The sequence below is a fragment of the Mauremys mutica genome, chromosome 9 (genome assembly GCF_020497125.1).
Source record: "Mauremys mutica isolate MM-2020 ecotype Southern chromosome 9, ASM2049712v1, whole genome shotgun sequence".
NCBI lineage: Eukaryota > Metazoa > Chordata > Testudines > Geoemydidae > Mauremys > Mauremys mutica.
Window position 1 is genome coordinate 89,577,773 of NC_059080.1, and position 26,054 is coordinate 89,603,826.

The 26,054-nt window shown below is 46.6% G+C and overlaps 1 protein-coding gene and 1 long non-coding RNA gene across 2 annotated transcripts in view; one reads left to right on the forward strand and one right to left on the reverse strand.

Annotated features, from left to right (window-relative positions):
- LOC123378044 overlaps positions 1–6,956 on the forward strand; it is a 27,539-nt gene extending 20,583 nt beyond the window's left edge. Inside the window, exon 3 of the long non-coding RNA XR_006582435.1 lies at positions 5,951–6,956. This is a non-coding gene — a long non-coding RNA (uncharacterized LOC123378044). The remainder of the gene's footprint in view (positions 1–5,950) is intronic.
- Positions 1–16,593, reverse strand: part of SLC2A2 (solute carrier family 2 member 2) — a 27,231-nt gene extending 10,638 nt beyond the window's left edge. Inside the window, exons 1-6 of the mRNA XM_045031498.1 lie at positions 16,462–16,593; positions 9,272–9,367; positions 6,963–7,186; positions 4,128–4,252; positions 3,054–3,169; positions 1,136–1,298 (exon numbers count right to left, since the gene is read on the reverse strand). Coding sequence (XP_044887433.1) covers positions 1,136–1,298; positions 3,054–3,169; positions 4,128–4,252; positions 6,963–7,186; positions 9,272–9,367; positions 16,462–16,494 — 757 coding nt within the window. The 5' untranslated portion in view covers positions 16,495–16,593. The remainder of the gene's footprint in view (positions 1–1,135; positions 1,299–3,053; positions 3,170–4,127; positions 4,253–6,962; positions 7,187–9,271; positions 9,368–16,461) is intronic.
- Between the last annotated feature and the right edge of the window lie 9,461 nt (positions 16,594–26,054).

Sequence of the window (26,054 nt, forward strand, 5' to 3'; positions counted from 1 at the left end):
AGGAAATATCAAAGGACTGGGAATGCATTAACAACCAAACCATTCCAATCAATATCAGGGTAAGGACAGATCAAAACAAGAATTAACAATACCATGTACATGAGCTGTTCCCAAACTATGGTCTGTGGTCAACTGTTGGTCTAGGAAGCACCTCTGAAATACTCAAAGGCTACACAAGTCTTGCTCCTCCTCTCTGTTTCCAGTTGTTTCCTAATGTGGACTGTTCTTGTTTCTTGTAGAAACAGCTGGAAATAGAGAGGAGGAGCCAGTCACGCTGAATAAAAGCAATTGCTATAGTTGCTACACATATGCTGTGCAATTGCAGGTGGCATTGGAAGAGGAGGAGAGGTGTCCATGAGATGCAGTTCCACTAAAAGTGGCTGATGATGTACCAATGGCACGTTTGTCTATTGGAAAATGCTGATTCATCAAACTGAAAATGTTCATAGCCAGAATAGGTTTATTACAACAAAATTTCATTACAAAAATAACAATGAAATGAAGCGATTCAATAACATTTTGATTCTTTGTTTCAAAACAACTTTCTGTTTAGAAATTTACTCATATTATAAGTTATAGCCATAGATTTTTCTTGAAATACTGAAATATGGACAGCTGGCCTATTCTAAAGTCCATGGAAGTCAATGGAAAGACTCCCATTGACTCCAATGTGCTTTGGATCAAGTCCAGAATTTAAAGAAGTTAAAGTTAAAATGTTTCATCAGTTGACTTGAAAGGATTATTTTTGGAAAATTTCACATTGTGGGAAATATTTGAAATTCTTTATTTTCATGCCAATTCAGCACGTAAACTAATTTCAGAATGGTGGGATTTTCCCCAAACCTGAAATTTGGTTCCCACACAGCTCTGGACTCCATTAAGATATGTTCTGCTCTATGCAAATTTTGACAAACCCCGGCTTAGTAGATAAATAATAACATATGATGGGGTGTGCATTTTTCAGTGAATAGACACACATATTGGTGTCTATGGCTTCAGTCCAGCAAGGTTCATACATGGAATGGAGCAAAGACCCACCGCTCTGCAAATGAGTTATCACCCAGGCACTGCTCCAAGCAACCACAGTGTTTTATTTTATGTATGATTTAAAAGTGAAACAGAATTGGTGTCTTACTTTTTTTAGCTTCCTCCACCTTTCCTAGTTTAATGTAAAGATACCGAGGGCTTTCTGGACACAATAAGAGCAGGAAAAACTGAAGAAGAGCAGCAGCACCAGATAGACCAAGAAGTAGAGGCCACATGTCATCATTACCGAGCAGAAAGTCTAGTCCAAGGACCTGAAATTATAGTGCTGTGTTAAATATAACAGATGAAATTAGGCTGTAGAACCAGAAATTCTAGACTAATATTGCACTTTCAGATAGCAGCTGGGAAGGAAGTTGGAAGCAAATAGGAGCTCCCTATCCCAACAGGTTGGTTCCATAGATTATGGAACATATTCGCAATGGACAAACTAACAAATGGCATGAAGCCTTGAACAAGTCATGTCAAGGCCCTGTTTAGATGATGGACCAAATTGTGGTGCTCTTGGTAATGTCACTGTAAATTTGGCATAACTCCATAGACTTAAGTGAAGTTACTCTATATTTACATCAGTGTAGCTGACAGTACAATTTGGTTTTCTATGTTTAACTACACATGGGTATCTGGCACAGTTAGGAGTGCTTGTACTGTAACACTGTTTTTTGTTGGTAGAGTAGATGGGACAGTATGATTATAGAAGTATCTGACAGCCTAGGGACAATATAATTGATGAAACTGCATAATTCTGCAGCTAAACCATGAATGGAACACCTGCTGAATCAGTGCATGTGGGCAAAATTAAGCCCTAGTGTAAATAACTTAAGAAAAATAGATGTGCAGATGAATTTTTTTCCCCCTCAGACCTTGTTCTCCTGGTTTCTTGTATTTTGTAAATGGCATGTTTTTAGGAAAATATATAAGATGAAAAAAATGTTACAGAACAGCCAATTGAACCAAAACCTGCCTACAGAAGTACACGTGACTCATTGCTTTCAGTGGTGACAGTTTATGAACTTCCAAAAGTACAGTTCTGCACATTGAGTGAATTCTTTCTTATGAAGTTCTGCTTTCACCTTTCTTTGCTCTCTCATCAGAATCACAATGAATAAACAAAAACAACGAGGAGTCCTTGTGGTACCTTAGAGACTAACACATTTATTTGGGCATAAGCTTTTGTCCAATTTTAACGTGCCTGCACCTATGTCTTAAAAAGTTCACAAAGGGCAACAGTTCATTGTGAATATTCAAACTTCAAAATTTACACAGTGTGATGACTAGTTACCTAAGTCACAGTCACTAACACAACACAGTGTGAATTCTGAGGTTGCAGTGTGCAATTTGAAATGCTTCTTCAGAAAATATTCAAGTTTAAATTTGCTTTGTGTGTGTGTTTGGTCTAATAACAGCTCAAATGCTATTGAAAAGTGAATGCCAAAGGGTTGTATACACTGTCAAATTGAAATTAGGTTTATTAGGTTTCTAAACCAAATAAATATTGGCAGACATTTTCTTTTCACTGTTTGCCGAGTTCTTCTCACAACCACGACCAAAGAGGGATACAACAAGCTGTTTCCAGAGTGAAATTCTTTGGCCTGTGATATACAGGAGGTCAAAGTAGATAGACATAATAGCCCCTCCTGACCTTAAATTCTATGAATCTTCTGGGCCAGGAGTCATGCCAATTTCCACAGCCGAGGCTCTAGCCCACTGAGTTTACTAATACTGGGTATTACACTCACAATGTTCAACTTGAATGTGAATGGCAGTGTATGAAGCCCTTCTAGGGAAGGGGGATAATTTGCTGTCAGAAGTGTTTTTCATCTCTTGGGGGTGAGTCATTTTATTAGGAATGATTTAGTATCCAGGAAGGAGGTGCCATAAATCACCCCAAATTTCCCTTCAGCTTGCTAGTGGCATTTTAAGAAGGAGCCCCTGTCAGTATATCGTTGATGTAACCCAGCTAGTTTAAAATGACATCACTCGGTGCTTTTGTGCACACTCTTACATACCTGGCTAATGAGAATACCCGTGACTATAGCAAGCTGGTGCAACGTTCCCAGGGCTCCTCGAAGGGCTGTAGGTGATATCTCACCAACATACATTGGAACAAGTCCTGACGATAGCCCTGAACAAAGTGTACATATGAGTCACTTATTGTAAATGACAGTTCAGCCATCAGCAGAAATAACTCACCACAGAATGAATTGGGGTTCAATTCTGTGTGATCCTGAGTGCCTTCTGCAGGGTTATGAGTTCCCTCCATGCCCATTGGTTGAAATGGAAGTGACGAACACTCAGCACTTGGCAGGAACTGTTCGTGGAAGCCCCAACTCAGAAGGCCATTTAAGCAAGTGCTTACATTTAAATAGATACATAAGTGCTATCCAGAATAAAGGAACGTTCCTGAATCAGGACCAGAATCAAGTCAGTGCCTATGTCTACATGGCGAATATTTAATAATGGGCTCCTCAATCCATCTGCATACCCCAAGAGATCTCTCCGCAGGCTCATCTCCTCCAAGTCTCTATGTTTTCTCTTAGGAACCTCTCTATTCCTGTCATTCTGCTTCTACACCTTTCTCTCATTTCATGGGAGTGCTAGAGAAAAAATCAAGCAGTGCAAAGGACTCCTCCAGATCTTCCACTAAGATGACCAAAGTATCTTCTCTTTCTGGTGAAAAGTTACAAAGCTGTGATCCCGCATTATGGCCCTGATTCAGCTAAGCATACGTGCTTAAATGCATCCCAGTTCAGTAAAGTACTTAAGCACATGCTTGTTCAAGTGCTCTGCTGAATTGGGACCTAAATGGTAAGTGATTCCCTAAATGGAAAGAGATCCTCCTCTTCTACTTCATGTATGTCACCTTCCATTTCCCAAGATCTTGGCACAAACATGAGGTTCCATTTGTGCTGGTTAAAAAAACAAGTCCCCTCCCTCAAAATTTCTTCTTTATGTTTTGCAGCCATTTTGGTGTGCACTAGCTTAGCACAATGGGTGTGCACTAGCTTAGTACAATGGGCTTACCATAGCAGCCCGCTAGGAATACATAGACAAGCAAAATTTTAGAACTTGCCTTAACTTACCACAATACAGCCCTGTGATTGCTCTCCCAGCTATAATAAGGATGTGAGATGGGCCAAATTTTGCCAGCCCCATGAGGAGATTTCCAATGATAGAAAGAACATTCACGGCCAGCATGGCTTTCACTCTGCAATTAATTAAGAAGAAAACTACATTGTGATAGTAAAACCAGCACTGAATTCAATTACACTGTAGATATTCTGGAGTTTCAGGAGTGGTCCCATGCTCTTTGCATAGGCCTTATTAATTGTTGTTATGCATTTCTGGATATAAATTCAAGTAAGGTCACTATATCTTCCACCTAAAAGTGGCAATTCTTCAACAAAAAAACTTCAAAAACAGACTCCAGCATGAAACTGCAGAACTGGAATTAATTTGCAAACTGGACACCATCAGATTAGGCCTCAATAAAGACTGAGAGTGGCTGATAGACTCATAGACTTTAAGGTCAGAAGGGACCATTATGATCATCTAGTCTGACCTCCTGCACAATGCAGGCCACAGAATCTCACCCACCCACTCCTATAACAAACCCCTAACCTATGTCTGAGTTATTGAAGTCCTCAAATCGTGGTTTGAAGACCTCAAGGTACAGAGAATCCTCGAGCAAGTGACCCGTGCCCCATGCTGCAGAGGAAGGCGAAAAACCTCCAGGGCCTCTGCCAATCTGCCCTGGAGGAAAATTCCTTCCCGACCCCAAATATGGCGATCAGTTAAACCCTGAGCATGTGGGCAAGACTCACCAGCCAGCACCCAGGAAAGAATTCTCTGTAGTAACTCAGATCCCATCCCATCTAACATCCCATCACAGGCCATTGGGCATATTTACCTGCTGATAATCAAAGATCAGTTGCCAAATTAATTGCCAAAATTAGGCTATCCCATCATACCATCCCCTCCATAAACTTATCAAGCTTAGTCTTAAAGCCAGATATGTCTTTTGCCCCCACTACTCCCCTTGGAAGGCTGTTCCAGAACTTCACTCCTCTAATGGTTAGAAACCTTCGTCTAATTTCAAGTCTAAACTTCCTGGCTGGGTCATTACAAAACCTAAGCCTAATTTCCCCAATACTAATTTCTCCCTACTGTTACTCACACCTTCTTATCAACTGTCTGAAATGGGCCACTCTCATTGCCACTTCAAAAGTTACCTTTTCTCCCTTGGCATCCTACTGTTAAATGAGTTGTCTCGTTAGACTGACCTCACACTTGGTAAGGCAACTCCCATCCTTTCATGTATTTATACCTGCTCCTGTGTTTTCCACTCCATGCATCTGATGAAGTGGGTTCTAGCCCACGAAAGCTTATGCCCAAATAAATTTGTTAGTCTCTTGTTAGTATCAGCGGGTAGCGATCGATTTATCGGGGATCGATATATCGGCTCTCATCTAGACGCGATATATCGATCCCCGAAAGTGCTCCCGTCGACTCCGGAACTCCACCAGCATGAGCGGCAGTAGCAGAGTCGACAGGGGGCACCGCTGACTTCGATCCCGCGCCGTGAGGTTGAGAGGTAAATTGATCGAAGATACTTCGACTTCAGCTATGCTATTCACGTAGCTGAAGTTGTGTATCTTAGATCGATCCCCCCCCCCTCCGAGTGTAGACCAGCCCTTAGATGCCACAAGGACGCCTCGTTGTTTTTAATAATAAAAAAGACCATTCAAATTACCATATGGACCAAAACTGGCCCAATTCTGAGAGCTACTGAGCACTCTGTGTGGCATGCTGAGTGCTCAGGGAGTTAAAGGCACTAGAGTTTTATATTGATATAACTGAGAACAGAATCTTGCTTTACATTCTTAATCAATGTCTTGTTCACTAGGAGTACTGTGTGCTTCTGAGTGGCATCAGGGCCTACTGACGTCTATGGCAGCTGAGGGCAGAAAGCACTGCACACGACCTGAACTCAAAGCAGCAAGCCACCAGCACAAGGGAAGGACTGGCCCATTGTTTTGCCATTTACTTGATTTAATTCTGGATTAACTTCCCTGCTATTCACATGATTTGCTGTCTGTCAAACTACTTTGCAAGGATGCTGCATCTCTGTTTCCAAGGCCTCTAAATGAAGACATACGCCCCTCTTTTAGGCATTAAAATACAAATTTAGACAAACTGTCAGTGAGTTAATCAAAGCTAAAGGATAAAGAATAATGATTGTGCATATTGAAAAATGTATGGCAGAGGTACAATCAGAATAACTGAATGGCTAATGAGTTCTAATGTACATCCTGTACAAGTTCTTTTCACATATACTGTAGTCTCTTTTGTTATGGGGAAAAAAAGGCTAGAATTAAAACTTAATAAAGGCTGTTCACCTCTTTATTTTCTGAAGCGATAAAAGCTACAGGTAACAATAAAAAAATTGGATTTAAAATTTAGGATTTTAATAAACCAGATTTTTCCATTTTACAGTTTCAGGGGCTGTGTTTTGGAGGGTTCTTTTTTTTTTTCAAGCTAGAAAAAATAATAGAGAATCAGTTTCAGGAGAGGTCATCTCCATGTGAAAATTCAAATCTAGGGGCTTAAGGTTTAATCACTGGAAATGAATGGGAAAGGATTTTTGCACAGAGTGCTGTAATACAATCTGGAGGCCAAAGTCTAATTTTAGTTCTAGATTAGTTTGTGGAAAGTCATAATCATCAGCTAAGATATTGGGCCAGATCCTTGACCCTAGGTCTGGCTGCTTTGTGCTGTTCTGGCCGCTCATAGCCAGTTAAGGTGGCTTTCTGACTGCAAGCTGAGGAGTCCCTGGGCTTCTCAGCTGGGTCCCATCTCCTTTCCTACTTAGTGTTTTCTGGCCATTTGTCAATTTACAGAGCTAGAGCGTTTCTCACCTGCCTAGCTTGTCTCCAACCCATCCAACAGTGAAAGAGGAAATCATTCCACCTATGGCAAAAATGGACACAGACAGGGACCAGTACAGAGTGAGTGTACTCTTGCCTACATCCAATTCTTCTAGGTCTGGGAAGATCATGCTTCCATTCACGTCTGTGAAATTGATGGCACTTCTGTCAATAGGGGCAATGCCCAGCACACGGCCGTAATGGGCCTCTATTACCTGCAGTGAGAAAGGAATGCATCAGTTCTTCTGCTTCTAACTCGCTAGGAAGCCTTCATTTCCTAGTCAGGGTTTTTCTGCTTTGCAGCCCATAAAATCCAGTGTCAAAGGGCAGCAGGTCCCTGTGGGCTGACTAAGCCCAGCGCCCCCCGGACCAGAGAAGGCGAGCGCAATCCAGCTAATTAAAGCGGGCTGGGCTACACCTGAGCCTGCAAAAGCCTGTGTTCCGGGGAGGGAAAGCCACCCTGCAGCAGAGCTGACACCTGTGGTGGGTCCCTGGAGCAAGGGGCTAGGGCAGCAGCGGGCAAACGTTTTGGTCCGAAGGCCACAGCTGGGTATGGAGATTGTATGGCGGGCCCTGAATGCTTCCGAAATTGGGGTTGGGCTGTGGGAGGGGTTGAGGGCTCTGGGGTGGGGCCAGAAATTAGGAGTTCAGGGTGCGGGAGGGGATTCTGGGCTGGGGTAGGGGGAGTGGGGTATGGGTGAGGGCTCCGGCTGGGTGTGCCGGCTCTGGGGTGGGGCTGGGCATGAGGGGTTTGGGGTGAAGGAGGGTGCTCCTGGCTGGGACCGAGGAGTTTGGAGGGAGGGAGGGGGATCAGGGCATGAGGGGTTTGGGGTGAAGGAGGGTGCTCCTGGCTGGGACCGAGGAGTTTGGAGGGAGGGAGGGGGATCAGGGCTGGAGCATGGGGTTTGGGTGCGGGGTGGGGGGAGTGGCTCAGTGGTGCAGGCTCCGGGTGGTGCTTACCTCAAGCAGCTCCCGGAAGCAGCAGCATGTCCCTCCCTCTGGCTCCTACGTGGAGGTGTGGCCAGGAGGCTCTGCTGTGCGCTGCCCCATCCGCAGGCACCACCCCTGCAGCTCCCATTGGCCATGGTTCCTGGCCAATGGGAGCTGTGGGGGCAGCACTTGGGGTGGGGGCAGCATGCAGAGCAGAGCCCCCTGGCTGCCCCTATGCATAGGAGCCAGAGAGGGGACATGCCGCTGCTCCTGGGAGCTGCATGGAACGCCCCCCAACCCTGCTCCCCAGCTGGAGCACTGGACCAGGGAAAGCTCTAGACAATCCCCAGTGGGAGCTCGAGGGCTGGATTAAAATGGCTGGTGGGCTGGATCCAGCCCACGGGCCGTAGTTTCCCCACCCCTGGGCTAGGGGCTCAGAGAAGCCTCCCTGCAGCTGCCATGCCAGAAAGGGAGTTGACTCAACTGATGCCAGGTGGCTACCAAGAACTGAAGTGCCAGAGATCCCTGGAAGGGGTGACTGTGGGGCTGAGGGCAGAATTAAGACTGTTTTGTTTGTCTGATAACCTCTGTTAAAGAAATAACCCCCCTTGCCCGAGCCTGGGAGTGGCAGCACATGCTTTGGAGCTGGGGAGAAGCCCAGCTCAGTGACAACCTGGGGTCAGGATTACAACCTATGAACACAAATGTGTGTTTATACCAGTTTGTGACACTGATGTGACCAGTTTGGGGAAAACATGGCTGTGTTCACACTGAAGGTTTAATTTAAAACAGAATCACGCGTCATTCATGTTTGCATATCCACACCTCTCAGGCTACCTGACTGTGTTAATTTCAGTGCATGCTGGGAAAATCTGGGCAGTTATCTCATAAAGCCTGGGCAGGGGACAGACTGCTGGGAGGACACAGCTGGAGGGTGGCTGGGACATCCAGGGTATGAATTTAGAAACTCACTTGCAGCTGTCTCAGGGATTATTCTGTTTTTACAGTCCTATTCTTCAGCAGATTATTGACCAGATTTCAGACTCACATTGTATGCTTTGCTAGCACTTATAGTGTCTTACCAACAACTTCCAAACCTTTATACTGTCTCTATGAAAATGATGGTAATGAAAGCAATGACAAGTTCATCTTAATGGCACATGCTTTTGTTAATTACTGGTTATTATAGCTGAAGTCTTTGGGGCAGAGACTCTGTTTTCCTATGCATTTGTACAGCACCTAGCACAATCCTGATTGGGGCCCAGGGGCACTAACATTATATAAATAATAGTATAGCAATGAAACAGGGCTCATAAGTGCTGCTGCAAGTCACGGCCTGTTTTGAAAGGAATCCGATTTGCTGTACTTGCCCTTTGAGGAGCGTTGATGACACCCAGGCTGTATCCATACTGGAAGAAGCCCAGCACTGCGGTGAAGACGGAGAGAACCAAGGTTCCTGTGAGGTGCTAGGAGAGGATTGTGAAACAGAAAATGGTGTCACTTTTCTATTTCCCAGGCTCCACATTTCTGCCATATAAACCTTGAACACATTGGGATGGATTCTGCTGTCATTGAAGTCAGGGGGTTTGCATGAGTTTAGGTGAGAGCAGAATTTGGCCCATTCTGTCTGCACTGTCCTGGCAGTGCAAAGCAGCATAGTAAGATGGGGGAGGATTTCTTCAGTGAATGTAAAGCTGTTGCAGTAACTCCTTCATGACCCCAGTCTTGGCCTTCCTGGTGTAAGGGCATGTCTAGGAGAAAGAGAATATGTCCAGTTTCTGGTGATTCCCAGGTGCCAGAATGATCCCATGGGGTCATAGGCAGCTGGGAGTAGGGAAGAGCAATCCTGAGGCTTCTTCAGCTTATGCCAGACTGATTGCCTGCCAGTCCCAGTTTCATAATGCAGCCAGAAAGCCAGTGGAAGGGGCATAAGGGGTATGCTGAGAGGAAGGCCTGTGGCCAGCTGTAACAGCTTTTGGAGGGTCCTTCCAGTCAGGTGTAGCTTAGAGCAGCCCTGCAGTTGCTCTAAGTTGCACCAGAGAACAAAGCAGCCCCCATCTGGCCTGCGGGATCAGGAGGATAGAAAGGTGGCCCACCTGCACCACATGTAATTAAGGATTTAGCCTGAAGATTTTATGCCTTTTACCATAATGACTGAATGGCACATTGTATGTAAGGCCTGGTCTACACTAGGACTTTAATTCGAATTTAGCAGCGTTAATTCGAACTAACCGCTCAACCGTCCACACCAGGAAGCCATTTAATTCGAACTAGAGGGCTCTTTAGTTCGAATTCGGTACTCCACCCCGACAGGTGGAGTAACGCTAAATTCGACATGGCTAGCTCGAATTAGGCTAGGTGTGGATGCAAATCGAACTTAGTAGCTCCGGGAGCTATCCCACACTGCACCACTCTGTTGACGCTCTGGACAGCAGTCGGAGCTTGGATTCTCTGACCAGCCACACAGGAAATGACCCGGGAAAATTTGAATTCATTTTCCTGTCTGGGCACTTTGAATCTGACGTCCTGGCTGGACATCGGGGCGAGCTCCGCAGCACCTGCAACGATGCAGAGCTCTCCAGCAGAGGAGTCCGGCCAATCCAAGAATAGAAAGAGGTCCCCAGCATGGACAGACGGGGAAGTCCTGGATCTGATCGGTGTGTGGGGCGAGGAGTCTGTGCTGTCGGAGCTGCGCTCCAGCAAGCGGAATGCAAAGACCTTCGAGAAGGTCTCCAAAGCAATGATAGAGAAAGGATACAGCCGGGATGCAATGCAGTGCCGCGTGAAAATCAAGGACCTGAGACAAGGCTACCAAAAAGTCAGAGCGGCAAACGGACGCTCCGGAGCCCTGCCCCAGACATGCCGCTTCTACGAGGCACTGCATGCCATTCTAGGTGGGTCTGCCACCACTGCCCCACCAGTGACCGTGGACTCAGTGGATGGCATAGTGAACCTGGACAGTTCCTCCTTGATGTTCGCCGATGGGGAAGATGAGGAAGGGTCTGTGGAGGACGGCGCAGGCGACAGCGAACACAATACCGCTTTCCCTGACAGCCAGGATCTCTTCATCACCCTCACAGAGATCCCCTACCAACCCTCCCCGGCCGTTAACCCGGACTCTGAATCAGGGGAAGGATCAGGCGGTAAGTGCTATAAACATGTAAACATTTATTTTTTATAAAACAGGTATAAAAAATAGAAATACTATATATAAAATTTTCAATGAAAAACTATATGAAAAGTAGGTCCACACATAATAATCCTCCAGGGACAATTCAAGAAAGATCTCATTTAGGTCCTCGAAAAGCCTCCGCAGGAGGTTCCTGGGGAGAGGTGCCTTGTTGGGTGCTCCGTGGAAGCACACTCTTCCGCGCCAGGACATCCTTATGTAGATGGGAATCATCGCCTCCACAAGCATGGCCGCATATGGTCCTGGTCTCTGCAGGGCTTCCCTTAGCATCCGCTCTTTGTGACTCCGAGGGACACGCATCAGGGTGATCTCGTTCATGAAATGCTGCATCTAATTAGGGCAATTAGTGTATTGTTACTGTTGTGAATGGTTGACTTTTACTTTGCATAACAATGACCCTCGCTTAACAGCCACGTGTTGTAGGCCACATAGGAAAAGCATACATTGATCTTTCCCGTGCACTGGCGGGAGTGGCTGGAAAAGGGTCAGAGTATATGATTTCCAGATTGCCTTTAGCGGGAGGGCACAGCTATCTATTAACTGATAAGCAGAATGTACTGTAAGGCTTACCAGGACTGTCTGCTAGACGGATTCAGCTGTCTCTCCCCACTTGTCCGCTCTCCTGTGCAATGCCGCAGCCAATGAGAGCGTATTCCGAAATCTCGAACTTGTCCTGAGATCTCGTGAGACTTGTTGCCCTGTATGGTCTTGTTCAGAGAAACTGACTAGACTGTGTTCACTGTTCGCAAACATGTATCTGTTCAAGGAAATCAGTTACTTTTCCCATCACACAGCTTCGGCTCTTTCCCGGACTGCCCCGGCATCCCCCTCGCAGAGGCTGGCGCAGATTAGGCGGCGAAAGAAAAAGACTAGGGACGAGATGTTTGCGGAACTGATGGCCTGCTCCAGAGCCGAGGCGGCAGAGCAGAGACAGTGGAGGGAGACCCTATGTCAACAGCATTGCACACACATCAAACGGGAAGACAGGTGGCGGCAGGAAGACCAGCAGGCGACTCAAACGCTGCTTGGGCTAATGAGGGAGCAAACGGACACGCTCCGGCGCCTTGTTAATGTTCTGCAGGACCGCAGGCAGGAGGACAGAGCCCCCCTGCAGTGTATCTGCAACCGCCCTCCCCCGCCAAGAAGTCCTGCCCCCCCCTCACCCAAAAGTACAAGACGGAGGGGCGGTAGGGCCCGTGAGAACTGTCACTGCACCACTGCATAGCGCTAATGTACCACACACCTCTCACGCTATACATTTGTAGAAGTGCTTCCCTTACAGGCTCACCCAGTCCCAAATCCAAGTTTCATCCCCCCACTGTGTATTAGATTATTAAAAGCTGTTTGCTGTTATTCACTGTTTCGGTCACGTCTTTCGTGTCAGAGGATTTTTTTGTGTATGGGGGGGGAGGGGATTTATAATTGCACGGTATAGCCTACATTACCAGGGTACAGACTTGGGGCCATGATCAACTGCAGGGCACACACACACTGCAGTCAGTAGGCACCAGGGTCCCTCTGTGTGGTGTATGCTGCCCCGGGTCATTCTGTGATGTGTATGCTTGTCCAGGGTCCTAGCGCCTGCCACCCCCTTAATGTTAAGGCACGCTGCCCTTACCATGCACTTCCACCGTAGCAACGAGCCTCTCCGCTGCCCTGAGCCCCAACAAGAGCCCTCATCCACAGACAGATACTCACCCTTCCCCCACACCCCTCACCCCTTCCTACGCCCAAACCCGCAGACCACTGCCGTCATCCAAACCCCTAAACAAAGAAGGCACCACTCGCCCCTTCCTGCAAACCCACCCCTTCCTGCAATCCCTCCCCTTCATGCACAACCACTTACAACCGTCCCCCACCCCAGAGACCTATGTAGGAGCAGGAGGATGTCATTCCTCTATGGAACAAGCGGTCTGTACATCAGTGCACACCGTGCCCAGCACAGTATGCGTCCATGTTTCAACACCTGAACAGAAATGCAAAGTAAAACAAAGATTTATTAATAATGAGTGTAACAATTAATTTGCTTTAAAACGTGATTTGGAAGTGGGGGAAACTTGGAGAACGGGGTATGTAACCGCAGATCGAAATCGACACATACAGACACAGGCCCAGGGTCAGTTTCTCTTGAAAGCAAGTGGAGAGTCATAGGTTACCCTGCTCTCCGAGGAAACTTGCTTTCAAAGCCTCCCGGATACACAGCGCTTCCCGCTGGGATATTCTCTCGGCACGGGTGTCTGGCTGAGCGTAAACTGCAGCCAGGCGATTTGCCTCAACCTCCCATCCGGACAAAAAGGTCTCGCCCTTGCTCTCACAGAGATTGTGTAGCACACAGCAAGCAGCAATAACTATGGGGATATTCTTTTTGCTGATGTCCGAGCAAGTCAGTAAGCTCCGCCATCTCCCCTTGAGACGTCCGAAAGCACACTCCACCACCATTCTGCACTTGCTCAGCCGGTAGTTGAAGAGTTCCTTCTCTCTGTCCAAGGCGCCTGTATAGGGCTTCATGAGCCAGGCTGGGTCCCCGAGGATCACTGTAGGCATCTGCACATCCCCAACCGTTATTTTGTGGTCCGGGAAGAAAGTACCTGCCTGGAGGCGTTTAAACAGACCAGAGTTCCTGAACACACGCGCGTCATGAACCTTGCCCGCCCACCCAACGAAGATGTTGGTAAAACGTCCCCTATGGTCTACCAGTGCTTGCAGCACCATTGAAAAGTAGCCCTTTCAGTTAATGTACTCGCTGGCCTGGTGGGCTGGTGCCAGGATAGGGATGTGAGTCCCATCTATAGCCCCACCGCAGTTTGGGAATCCCATCGCGGCGAAGCCATCTATGATGTCCTGGACGTTTCCGAGAGTCACTACCTTTGAGAGAAGTTGCTCAACGATTGTGTGGGCTACTTCAATCACAGCAACCCCCACGGTAGATTTGCCGACGCCAAAGTGGTTCGCTACTGACCGGTAGCTGTCTGGCGTTGCAAGTTTCCAGAGGGCTATGGCCACTCGCTTCTGCACACTCAGGGCTGCTCGCATCCGGGTGTCCTGGCGCTTCAGGGCAGGGGACAGCAAGTCACAGAGTTCAAGGAAAGTGCCCTTACGCATCCTGAAGTTTTGCAGCGACTGTGATTCATCCCAGACCTGCAGCACTATGCGGTCCCACCAGTCCATGCTTGTTTCCCGGGCCCAGAATCGCCGTTCCACACCATGAACTTGACCCATTGCCACCATGATCTCCACAGCGCGGCGTACCCTGCTTTGTGAGAGGTCTGCGCCACTCTGTGAATTCCTGTCCTCACCGCGCTGCCGGAGCCTCCTCGCCCGATTTCTCAGCAGCTGACTGTGGAAGAGGTGGACGATAAGGTGCGAGGAGTTGACAACGGCCATAAGTGCAGCGATGATCGCAGCGGGCTCCATGCTCGCAGTGCTGTGGCGTCCGCGCTGTAACCGACCAGAGAAGGGCGCGAACAGATTTTCCTGCCAGATTTCAGGGAGGGAGGGTGTGATTGACGGTTCAATGACAACAGTTACCCAAAAGCACCCTCGACACATTTTTCCCCCAGGAGGCATTGGGAGCTCTACCCAGCATTCCAATGGGCAGCGGGGACTGCGGGAACTGTGGGATAGCTTCCCACAGTGCACCGCTTCCAAAGTCGACGCCAGCCCCGTTACTGTGGACTCAGAAATTCGAATTAGTGTATTTACTGTGGATACACAAATTCGACTTCATAAGGTCGAATCCACAAATTCGACTTAAGTAGATTCGAAATAGTCTTGTAGTGTAGACAAGGCCTAAGAGGAGGTCTCTTGAAAATAATTAATTAAGGCAAGATCCAGTGAACACTCACCACTCTCATTGACATCAACTATATCATTAAATGCAGTTCCTCTCATGATCAAGTCTAAAATATGCTGTCCTAATTCCTGGTGCCTTTCCCCAGATCTCTTCCAGAGCCTGCCTTACAACTTAGAGCAGTGGTTCTCAACCTGTGGTCCGCAGACTGTGTCTAAGGGGTCTGCAAAAGACTTTGACTGAACAGAATTCATCTATCCATACAGACAAGAGATTTCTACAGGGGTCTGCACCTCCATTCAACATTTTTAAGAGTTCGCAATGGTTGAGAACCACTGACTTAGAGGATGCTGATCTGCTGGACAGGCAAGCTCAGACAGTGCTTTGCCTTTCAATCCTATCCCACGACCACACGGAGAAATATGGGTAGTTGGCTGCTCCCCCCGGTCCCTCTGTTGGAAGGGAAAGGTGGCCTGATCTGTAAGTCACTCAGTATATGTAGAGGTCTCAAAAGCATGGTGCCCCAAGGAGTCGCTTGTATTGACTGTGTAGACAACTGGCCTGATAGTTATTTCCCACCTTCAGCATGAAATCCCCTAGGAATAGGAGCTTAAGGGTGGGAAAAGATCTATGGATACACCTGCCAATAACTGGTTCAGCATGGGAAATAGGGACTCTGCCAAGTCTATAGTCACATCGAAACAGGAGACTGTAAAAGCAGCAGTAATAGCGATCCCTGAGGACGACGTTTGCTGGCTATGGCAGGACGTGGGCAGGGAGATCTGCACATCCAGGGGGGTTGCAAGGAGGGGAAGTCTTGCTGCCTCCCCTGCAAATCAAATTCCTTAGTCTGGCCTGATCCTGGTGCCACTGAGGTCAGTAGAAAAATTCCCTCCGGACACACACACTATTATGCTGAGCACCCTCAACACCACTGAAATCAGTGAGTGCTGACGACATTCCACATCATGCAGGATTGAGTGCTAGAAGAGGTAGTTCTTGGGAGGTGCTGAGCACCCTCGATGCCTGTTAACTCCTTTGGGAGTTGAAGGCAGACAGTATCTTTGAGAGGATTCTCCCTACATTGCAGGACTGGGCCCTACAAGCAGAACTGCATATTGTGGGGCAAAAAGCAATTGGGGATTTTCATTCTGCTCCCCAGTGTGAGCAGAGACTGGCCACAAACAGACTCTCACTAAACAGATTCCTCTGCACACCTAAAGAAATACTCCTAAGGAGCAGTAATTCAAGTGCCTCTTTAATAAGTTTAAGCTTTAGTATATAAAGTTTTAAAAAGCATACGTTCAATATGGTGGGCTCCGTTCCTCAGTCTTTACTCAAACTTAAATCCTACTGAAGTCAGCTGCAGCATCAATTATGCAAAAATTGACCCAAAAAGGCACATTTTAGCAAAACATTTGGTTAACAGAAATGATCCTTTAAAAAAATCCTAAGCAGGTCCCAAACCTGGACAGTTTCTTGCTATGAGCAATCAATAGCTCCCCAACTATTTGGTATGCATTCCCCATTAAGCAGCCTGACACTGGCACTGCAGTAAAATCGCACTGAGTCAGTTTTACCTTTTCTTCTTGCATTTTACTAATCTTCTCCATTTTGTTGGTCTTGCAGAGGATTGTCCGGGTGCAGTCCTTTCCCAAGCCTTCAGACTCTTCCAGACACTGGGAGAGTACTTATATCTCAGGTGGAGGAGGAGGAGCAGTTGAAAGGAGGGGGGCGGGGTTGGGGGAAATGACTTGCAGTCAGGAAGGCTGGATTAATCAACATGAATGTTAATGAAAAACCCAAAATTTAGCAGCACTTCAACACCCCTTAGCTCGGAACAATAGTAAAGGTTAGAGAGATTTGGAGAACAAATCAACAATTTGGAAACAGAGAAAGGGGTCAGAAGATATGGTGAAATTTAAAATGCTACATTGGGAAGTTGTGACTTCTCATTTTTCTATCAGTCCAGCTTCATGAACGGTAAAAAAACAATAGACAGAGTCTGCAATAATGAGAAATTGTGTTGGACTGTGCAGCAGCAAAAGTATAGGATGCCTGAACTGCTTCAGTATATGTTTACAGTACATGCTGTTTGGTTCTAGCAAGATCGATAGAGCCATGACCACCTTCCTTGGCTTCAGTGCAGGATTTGTGTATTGAATTATAATGCTTCCTTTTGCCTGTCACAGAATTTCAATAGGGAGAGTGGAAAGAAAATCTTTCCAGCAGATATAATAAAAAGAGATGGCTCAGAAAACGAACAGAGAGGTCACAGTAATTAACTCTTAATCGGCATAAAACGTGCGTTAAAAGATATCTGTGTGTACATTGGCACTATGGTAATACAAATAAATGATAATACATACACCCACACCGAAAGAGAGCTATTTACTTATCTGTACACATGCACACAAATACATATCTATACAAATAAATAATAATTTACCATAATGTACTAATCTTTTTTTTTTACATATTATAAATATACAAAATTACCCTTAATATTTTCACAATAATTCTTCATTTAAAAAAGGTCTTATACCTAGCCTTTCAATAACAGTTCAACAGTTCATGGTTTCTTGTTCATTAATAGCATTTAACCTTTGGCCCAGGTGACTAATCAATAACGAAGAGCTTTGTACTAGATCATCAGTTTGATCTTGGCTGCTAGTTCATGAGCTAATGTCCCTGCTGGGATAATGAGCTAAACTGGTGCTCCTTTAGTCTGAGCGACTGGTGACATCTTGAGCAACAAAAAAAACCACCACAGTAACTCTGACATCTGCAGCAGAGCAGCCAGAGATTGAGCAATACATTTACTCCAAAAGGGAATCCGTATTGGTCAGAACTGAGGAATTTCACATGGCTGCAGCCTATGTTCTATCTGTCCTTTGGCCAGAGGACCTAAGATTCCAGTGTAGTCAGTCAGACACCTTTCACATGGGCATAAAATGTACTTTGTAAAGAAGAAAAAAGGAATCTTTGCACCGGGTGCATGTGCAAGTAAAACTTTAACTTAAGGAGAAAAGTTCAGTCCGTTAATCTATTCCAATTGATTTTTGAGCTGTCAGAGGGTCAGCCACAAGAACTATAGGTATTGAAGTGTATTTATTTTTGAGAGGGGAAGGAGTCTGAACCTTTTGAAGTTTTCCCCACATTTTTAGCTTTTATTTGCTATTTTTGACCATATCCTCCTTTTCATCAGTGTGTGCTTGGAAAGTTTTCAGAGTAGCAGCCGTGTTAGTCTGTATCCGCAAAAAGAACAGGAGTACTTGTGGCACCTTAGAGACTAACAAATTTATTTGAGCATAAGCTTTCGTGGGCTACAGCCCACTTCATCGGATGCATGCAGTGGAAAATACATATACACACAGAGAAGATGAAACAATGGGTGTTACCATACACACTATAAGGAGCGTGATCAGTTAAGGTGAGCCATTATCAGCAGGAGAGATAGTGGTAATGAAAATGGCCCATTGTAGTGGTAATGAAAATGGCCCATTTCCAGCAGTTGACAAGAAGATGTGAGGAACTCTGTGGGGGGGGGGGGGGAAAAAAGCACGTGGAAAGTGTAGATTTTACAAACACCATTTTTTAATATTGTATTCAGACACTAGGCAGAGCAAAATACAGTACCTACATATAGGTTGGTTGACAGGACAAGGGAATTAACAGCTTTTCACGTTTGGGTTGGATTCAACAGTGAGTAGAGATGGGCCCAAACCAATGCATCTAAATAATCCTGAACATTGTGAAAATCTGAGGCTCGGCCACATCTCTCATTTAGACATGTTTCTCTTTGGGATTTTTGCCCAATTTATTATTGATCCGTAGATATTAGGGACATAGGCTAGGATGTAGGGTAGAGAATCATAACAGATTTCAGTGGGAGTTTGCAGTTGCTCGGTATTTCTGAGGATTTGGCTCCTTGCATATAACAAATAGGTTTTGGTAATTCTTCACATAAAATGCTATAAGGCACACAGAGTAATAGCACAGCACGAAGGGGCATGTCTACACTTATCTCCGGAGTGATCCGGAGTGAAGATGCGCTATATTGACCTCCGAGCACTCTCCCGTCTACTCTGGTACTCTACCGGCGCGAGAAGCAGATGCGGAGTTGACGGGGGAGCGTCAGCAGTTGACCTACCGCAATGAAGACACCCCAGTAAGTAGATCCAAGCATGTCAACTTCAGCTACGCTATTCATAACACGGCTACCCCTCTGATACTTGATACTACGCTATTCATGTAGCTCAAGTTGCATAACTTAGATCGATTCCTCCCCCCGACCCCTGGGTAGACCAGGCCGACTGTACTGAAGTGAAGATGTACTTCTGGACTTGTGTGAGAAGTAAGAAGGTAGAACTCTATTCCTGGTTATACATTCACAGTGCCAAGAAAGGGCAAGGAGTACGCTGCTCATGTCATCTCCCTGTTTCAAAGTCAAAAGTGGTGTGTAAGTGAGTCAAAGGCTTTGTCCACACCTACAACTCGTATCAATGTAGTTTACTTCGTTGATTTACAATTTAGTTTACTTACCAAATTAAACTAAATTGATTTAAGGACTTTTAAAATTGATTTAACATAAATCACACAGAGGCTATGTCTACACTACGGGATTATTCCGATTTTACAGAAATCGATTTTTGGAAACAGATTGTATAAAGTCGAGTGCACGTGGCCACACTAAGCACATTAATTCGGCGGTGTGCGTCCATGTACCGAGGCTAGCATCGATTTCCGGAGCATTGTACTGTGGGTAGCTATCCCATAGCTATCCCATAGTTCCCGCAGTCTCCCCCGCCTATTGGAATTCTGGGTTGAGATCCCAATGCGTGATGGGGCCAAAAATTTGTCACGGGTGGTTATGGGTAAATGTCATCAGTCAATCCTCCCTCCGTGAAAGCAACGGCAGACAATCATTTCATGCCCTTTTCCCTGGATTGCCTGGGCAGACGCCATAGCACGGCAACCATGGAGTCCGTTCAGACTTTTTTCAATGTCACAGTATGCTGCTGACAGATGCGGTACTGCAGTGCTACACAGCAGCATCCCCTTGCCTTTGCAAGTTAGCAAAGACGGTTACCAGCCATACTATACCATCTGCTGCTTTGCAAGCTGACAAAGACGGCTGCCAGTCATACTGTACCGTCTGCTGCTGTCATGGGTGCTCCTGGCCGGCCTCGGTGAGGTCAGTTGGGGGCGCCTGGACAAAAATGGGAATGACTCCCCAGGTCATTCTCTTCTTTAAGTTTTGTCTAATGGAGAGTCAATCTTGCCTAGAATATCAGGCAAGCCTAGTAAAGAACCAGAGACGCAAATGGCCGCTCCGGGTCACAGCTCCAGACATCCTGCAGAAATGATGAGCTGCATGCCATTCTAGGGGGTGCCCCTGCAACAACCCCACCCGTTGCTTCCCTTCTTCCCCACCCCTCCTGGGCTAGGGTGACTAGACGTCCCGATTTTATCGGAACTGTCCTGATATTTGCTTGTTTGTCCCATGTCCTGACCGAACTGGACAAACAAGCAATTTTGCCCTCCACTCTGGCACAGGCAGAGCCCGGAGGTGCTCTCACCCCCGCTCCCGCAGCCCCACGCCCTCCTTCCCCCATTGGATCCCTCCCCAAATCCCCACCCTGGCCCTGCCCCCAGCCCCACCCCCTCACTGCCCCCATTGGATCCCTCCCCAAATCCCTGCCCTGGCCCCGTCTCTTCCCCAAGCACACTACATTCCTCCTCCCTCCCAGGCTTGCGCCGCCATACAGCTGATCAGCGCAAGCCTGGAAGGAGGGGGTGGCCCCCAGCACTTACCCTGCAAACTGCTCCAGTCCAGCTTCTGGCGGCTGCTGAGGTGGGGCGTGGCGGTGGCGGGGGGGTGCTCCAGCTTTTTTTTCCCCTCCGCTGCCCCCGCCCCCCCCACGTCCCGATATTTCATCTTTGTCATCTGGTCACCCTACCGTGGCAGTTATCCCCCCATTTGTGTGATGAAGTAATAAAGAACGCATGAATTTGAAACAACACTGACTTTATTGCCTCTGCAAGCAGAGATCAAAGGGGGGAGCGGAGGGCGGTTGGTTTACAGCGAAGTAGAGTGAACCATCATTCTGCACTTGCTCAGCCTATAGCTGAAAATGGGAATCTGTGATAAGCACTAGGATAGAAGCACAGGCAGGATTGAATCTCCATTTGTGTGTGGGTCTTTGGTTGACACTGGTAAAATACAAAATGTCCTAGGATATGTATGTTGGGGGACAGTTCTAAAGAGCAGCTTAATTTTTTTATTTGCAGCAAAATGTAGAGGTCTAAGTATCTGTTTGTGAGCCCTGGTAGCAAGGTGTAGGCTGGGGTAGGCGCGACCGCGCGGTGCTACTGACTGGGAGAGCAGCCTGAGGCAGAAGCCTCCAGCTGCCATGATATTCCAGGCAGGACTGAATCTCCATTAGACAAAACTTAAAGAAAAGAATGACCTGGGAGTCATTCTCATTTTTGCCCAGGTGCCCCCGACCGACCTCACCGAGGCCAGCCAGGAGCACCCACGGGATGACGCTGACAGATACCAGTCATACTGTACCGTCTGCCGTCCGCAAGGCAAGGGGATGCTGCTGTGTAGCGCTGCAGCACCGCGTCTGCCAGCAGCATCCAGTAGACATATGGTGACATTGAAAAAAGGCGAGAAACGATTTTTTCCCCTTTGCTTTCGGGGCGCGGGGGGGGGGGCAGTGACGACATATACCCTGAACCACCCGTGACAATGTTTTTGACCCTTCAGGCTTTTGGAGCTCAGCCCAGAATTCAAATTGTTTTTGGAGAGTGTGGGAACTGTGGGATAGCTACAGTCGTCAGTCGCCCCTCCTTCCGTGAGCGTCCATTTGATTCTTTGGCTTTCTGGTACGCTTGTCTCAGCTCCTTAAGTTTCACGCAGCACCGTGTTGAGTCCCTGTTGTGGCCTCTGTCCATCATGGCCTTGGAGATTTTTTCAAAAGTTTTGGCATTTTGTCTTTTGGAATGGAGTTCTGATAGAACAGATTCATCTCCCCATACAGAGATCAGATTCAGTATCTCCCATACGGTCCATGCTGGAGCTCTTTTTGGATTCTGGGACTGCATGGTCACCTGTGCTGATCAGCGCTCCACGCTGGGCAAACAGGAAATAAAATTCAAAAGTTCGCAGGGCTTTTCCTGTCTACCTGGCCAGTGCATCCGAGTTCAGATTGCTGTCCAGAGCGGTCACAATGGTGCACTGTGGGATAGCTCCCGGAGGCCAATACTGTCGAATTGTGGCCACACTAACCCTAATTCAAAATGGCAGTGTCGATTTCAGCGCTACTCCCCTCGTCGGGGAGGAGTAGAGAAATCGATTTTAAGGGCCCTTTATATCAAAGTAAAGGGCTTCGTTGTGTGGACGGGTGCAGGGTTAATTCGATTTAACGCTGCTAAATTCGACATAAACTCATAGCATAGACCAGGCCAGAGTTTTGCACTGATTTAACTAAATCAGGTTTAAAACATACTTTAGTTAAATGGGTTCAAGTTTATGTGTAGACAAGACCTAAGTGGGGATGAATGGATGTAAATTGATAAACGTTACATGCTGATGAACTAGAATTCATTTAGGCCCCAGTTCAGCTATCCAGCCTTACTTAGCAAAGTACATCATCACATGCACATGTCCTGTTGACTTCAGTGGAACCTGAGCATGTGCTTAAAGTTAAGCATGTGCTTAAGTGCTGTGCTGAATAGAGATAGACTTAAGCATGTGCTTAAATGCTTTGCTGAATTGGGGCCTTAGAGTCTCCTAAGCCACCTTAGATATCACCTCTGAATTTGGCTCTTCTATGGGATAAATTCTCCAAGTGACAAGATTTCATTAAAAAAAAGAAAGCTCACTGGCGCATGTGCCTTGTATGAATGAAAGAAAACAGAACTAGTGCTCACAGCAGGAGATAAACTGCAGCTGCCCACCAGCATAAAGTAAGTGCTGTAGCACCTTTACGAAAACAGAACAGATTGCCAAGGAGCGTGTCTGGGCTTCCACATTCTTCAAATAAATCCCAATCATTTTTAAATAAAGAAAGCTATTGTATGCATGTGAGTGAGTGAGAGCGACAAAAGCTTTTGACCCAGTCCCTGGTCCTGAATGACTCAACCATCTTCAGACTTCAGCTGACCTCCTGGTTATCCTCTTTTTGTCTGAGCATCATCTGAGTGCGTACCAGTTTTTTGTGGCAGGGACACAAGATCTTCCCAATCACATTGTATTCATTCTTACACGCATCAGGACAATCAAGGAGATTCCATTTGGCTTGGAATTTGGCTAGATTGGACAACAGAGTTTAGATGGTGGGTGTTTACTGACCAGATTAATCATTTAGCCAGGAATGGCTGAATTTACTGACAGACACCTGAAGTCAGGCTCTTCTCACAGGAAAAGTGGATGCTAGGGGCCCAATCCAGCAAGCTCACCATAGGCCCAATGGAACGCTCAGAGAAGTCAATGGAAAGACTCCCACTGACTTCAGTAGGCTTTGTTATCAGACCCCATGCGCAGAATTCCCATTGACTTCCACGACAGCACCATGTGTGGAGGGACTGCAGGATCAGAATCTTAGCTAAGTGAATCTCAAACTGTATCCATGGGCCACGCATAGGAAATTAACCTAATGGACCATTAGTAATCTCTGTGTTGTTTCAGCAAATGCTAGGGAAGCACATTTATCACACAGTAAATCAAACCATGCTTTAATGCAGAGGCTTGGTGTTCACCACACCTCTGCTGCAGACATACTCATATTTACAGTTTAAACAATAGAGAGAAAAGCAGCTGCCAGTGATTCTAAGAATGGGGAGCTGCAACAGGCTGACAGAGGAACCACACAAAGCACATGCGCAGTAGATTCTGCTCTCCTTTATGGAGTCAATGGGACAACCGTTGCACCCATGTACCTCTGAGCAGAATCTGGCCCATAATAAATAGCTGGTCAACAACAACATTTTTAAATTTAGGGCAAGACTTTTTGTGTCATCCCAAGTTCTGCCCTTGGTCCAAGAAGGAAGCCACCAGCCCATGCCAAAAGTAGATTATTGTACCTCCCTGTGGATCTCAGCTGTGCTGGCCGCATGTTGGAGGGGGAGGAGCCCAGGGTCCACCTCTTTCGCCCCCACCTCTCTTTGCTCACTTTCTACTGACCCCTGACCTGCATAGGTCATAGCTGCCTTGTGGATCGTGCTTTCACCCCACTTCCTCCCCCTCAGGCGAGCAATGCAGGGAAGTCATAAGGAGAAATCTTAACGTGCGCCTTAATTCCTATGTGGCCACATATGGTAAGTCACAATCTTGTCTTTAGGAAATAGGGGAAAATTCTCCTTTGTTACATCATTGTAAATCCAAAGAAACTTCCCTGAGCTCATTGGATTTCAATTGGTGTCACTGAGAGCAGCATTTGGTCACAACTACCTGGCTAAAGAATACATCACTTGGATCATTCATGTCTCCCTCATGCTCTGACTCTCTGTCATATCTGAATCCTGAAACCTGTGGTTTAATGTGAAAGAACATGGCAGTTCAAACTGTCAGCTTCTGAGGACGATCTGTCATCAGTTACTTCAGCTCCTGCAGCTCTAAAAAGGGGAGCAAAACGTGCACTTTGAACAAAAAGCCTCAGCAAAGAAAGGCATTTCTTAACCAGATATTCTAACTCCTCAGTCGGACCCTCCAGGACCAGGAGAACGTATTACTGACACAGGTGACACAGAGAAATGGCTCATTGTATAGCTCAACATGGCTAGCACTCTAGTTCAGGAAAGCAGCCCTATTCGGGAAAGCACGTACACGCATGCATAAATCCCATAAAAATCAATGGAATTTAAGCACAAGCTTAAGTACTTTCCTGAATTGGGGCCTAGATTTATAACTCTCAGTTTCCCCTTTGCTGGTTCAGAGAAATTGATTTAAAGCTTGCCAGTAGACTGATGTTATTTGGAAGGTAAGAGGTCTAATGCTGGAAGTTAATTCTCCCTCCCTGAATGATGGCTGTTAAGGTGATAGGACAAGGAACAGCATGTCAGGGAAACTTTGCTCAGCCTTCACCGGCATAAGTTATGATAACAAGCCTCACCAAGATAACAAGAGACGCCAATCTAATCTGTCCCTTATTATCATCTATCATACTTATATCGCCCCCATTCCCATAGTAATTGAGCACCTCCAAACCTTTAAAGTGTTTATCCTCACATCACCCATATGAAGTACGGAAGTATTATCCCCATTTTACAGATAGAGAACTGAGGCACAGAGAGGCTAAATGTTAAGTTCATGGCATATACACAAGGTATGTTCATCATGGCGTGTAGAGTACAGACACTACACACCCAGCTGGCATTGGTATAAATAGCAGTGCAGATGCTGAGGGACAGCTTAGGCGAGTAGAGTACAGACATGCCAGAACCTTAGGGTATGTACCCTACGCAGCTCTCTCTACACCCAAGCAGTGCCTCTCCTATCCATACTGCTATTTTTAGGAGTGTAGCATCCCACAGCCTCCCTGCTGCTGGAGCCTTCCCCCTACTGCAGTGAAAGGCTCTGGCAGCAGGAAGGAAGCAGGGAAAGGCTCTGGTAGCTCCACACAACAGAGCCTTTCCCCACCACAGGGAACTGCAAGAGCCTTTTCCGGTCACAGAGAAACACTCTGGAAGTTGAATATTTTGTTTTTTAATCTTTCAGGAAGGTTACAACATAAAACAACTTTATTTCTTAGAATCCAGAACCCTAACTCACAAGAACCATAATTGGAGAGAGAGAAAGACAAGCAGACTGCTTCCAAAGGCAGAGACACACAACTCAATCCACTTTCCTCTAGGCTGGATCTGTGCTGACTGACTACTCTAGGCTCCCTAGCCTGCAAGCAATAGCTTGTCATTTTGACACAGTTTTCAATATACCACACAATATACCTCCGCTCTCCTCCTTGCTGTCTGCCTGCCCACCTGCCTCCTCACCCCCCTCCTGCCTGCCCACCTGTTGCTCGCCTCCTCACCCTGCTGGCCCAACCGCCTCACCTTCCCACCCACCTCCTCACCTGAATATCAGGACAAATGGCATCCCAATTGTACATCGGTCGGGATACGGGACAAGGAGCTAAATATCAGGACAGTCCAGATTTTATCGAAG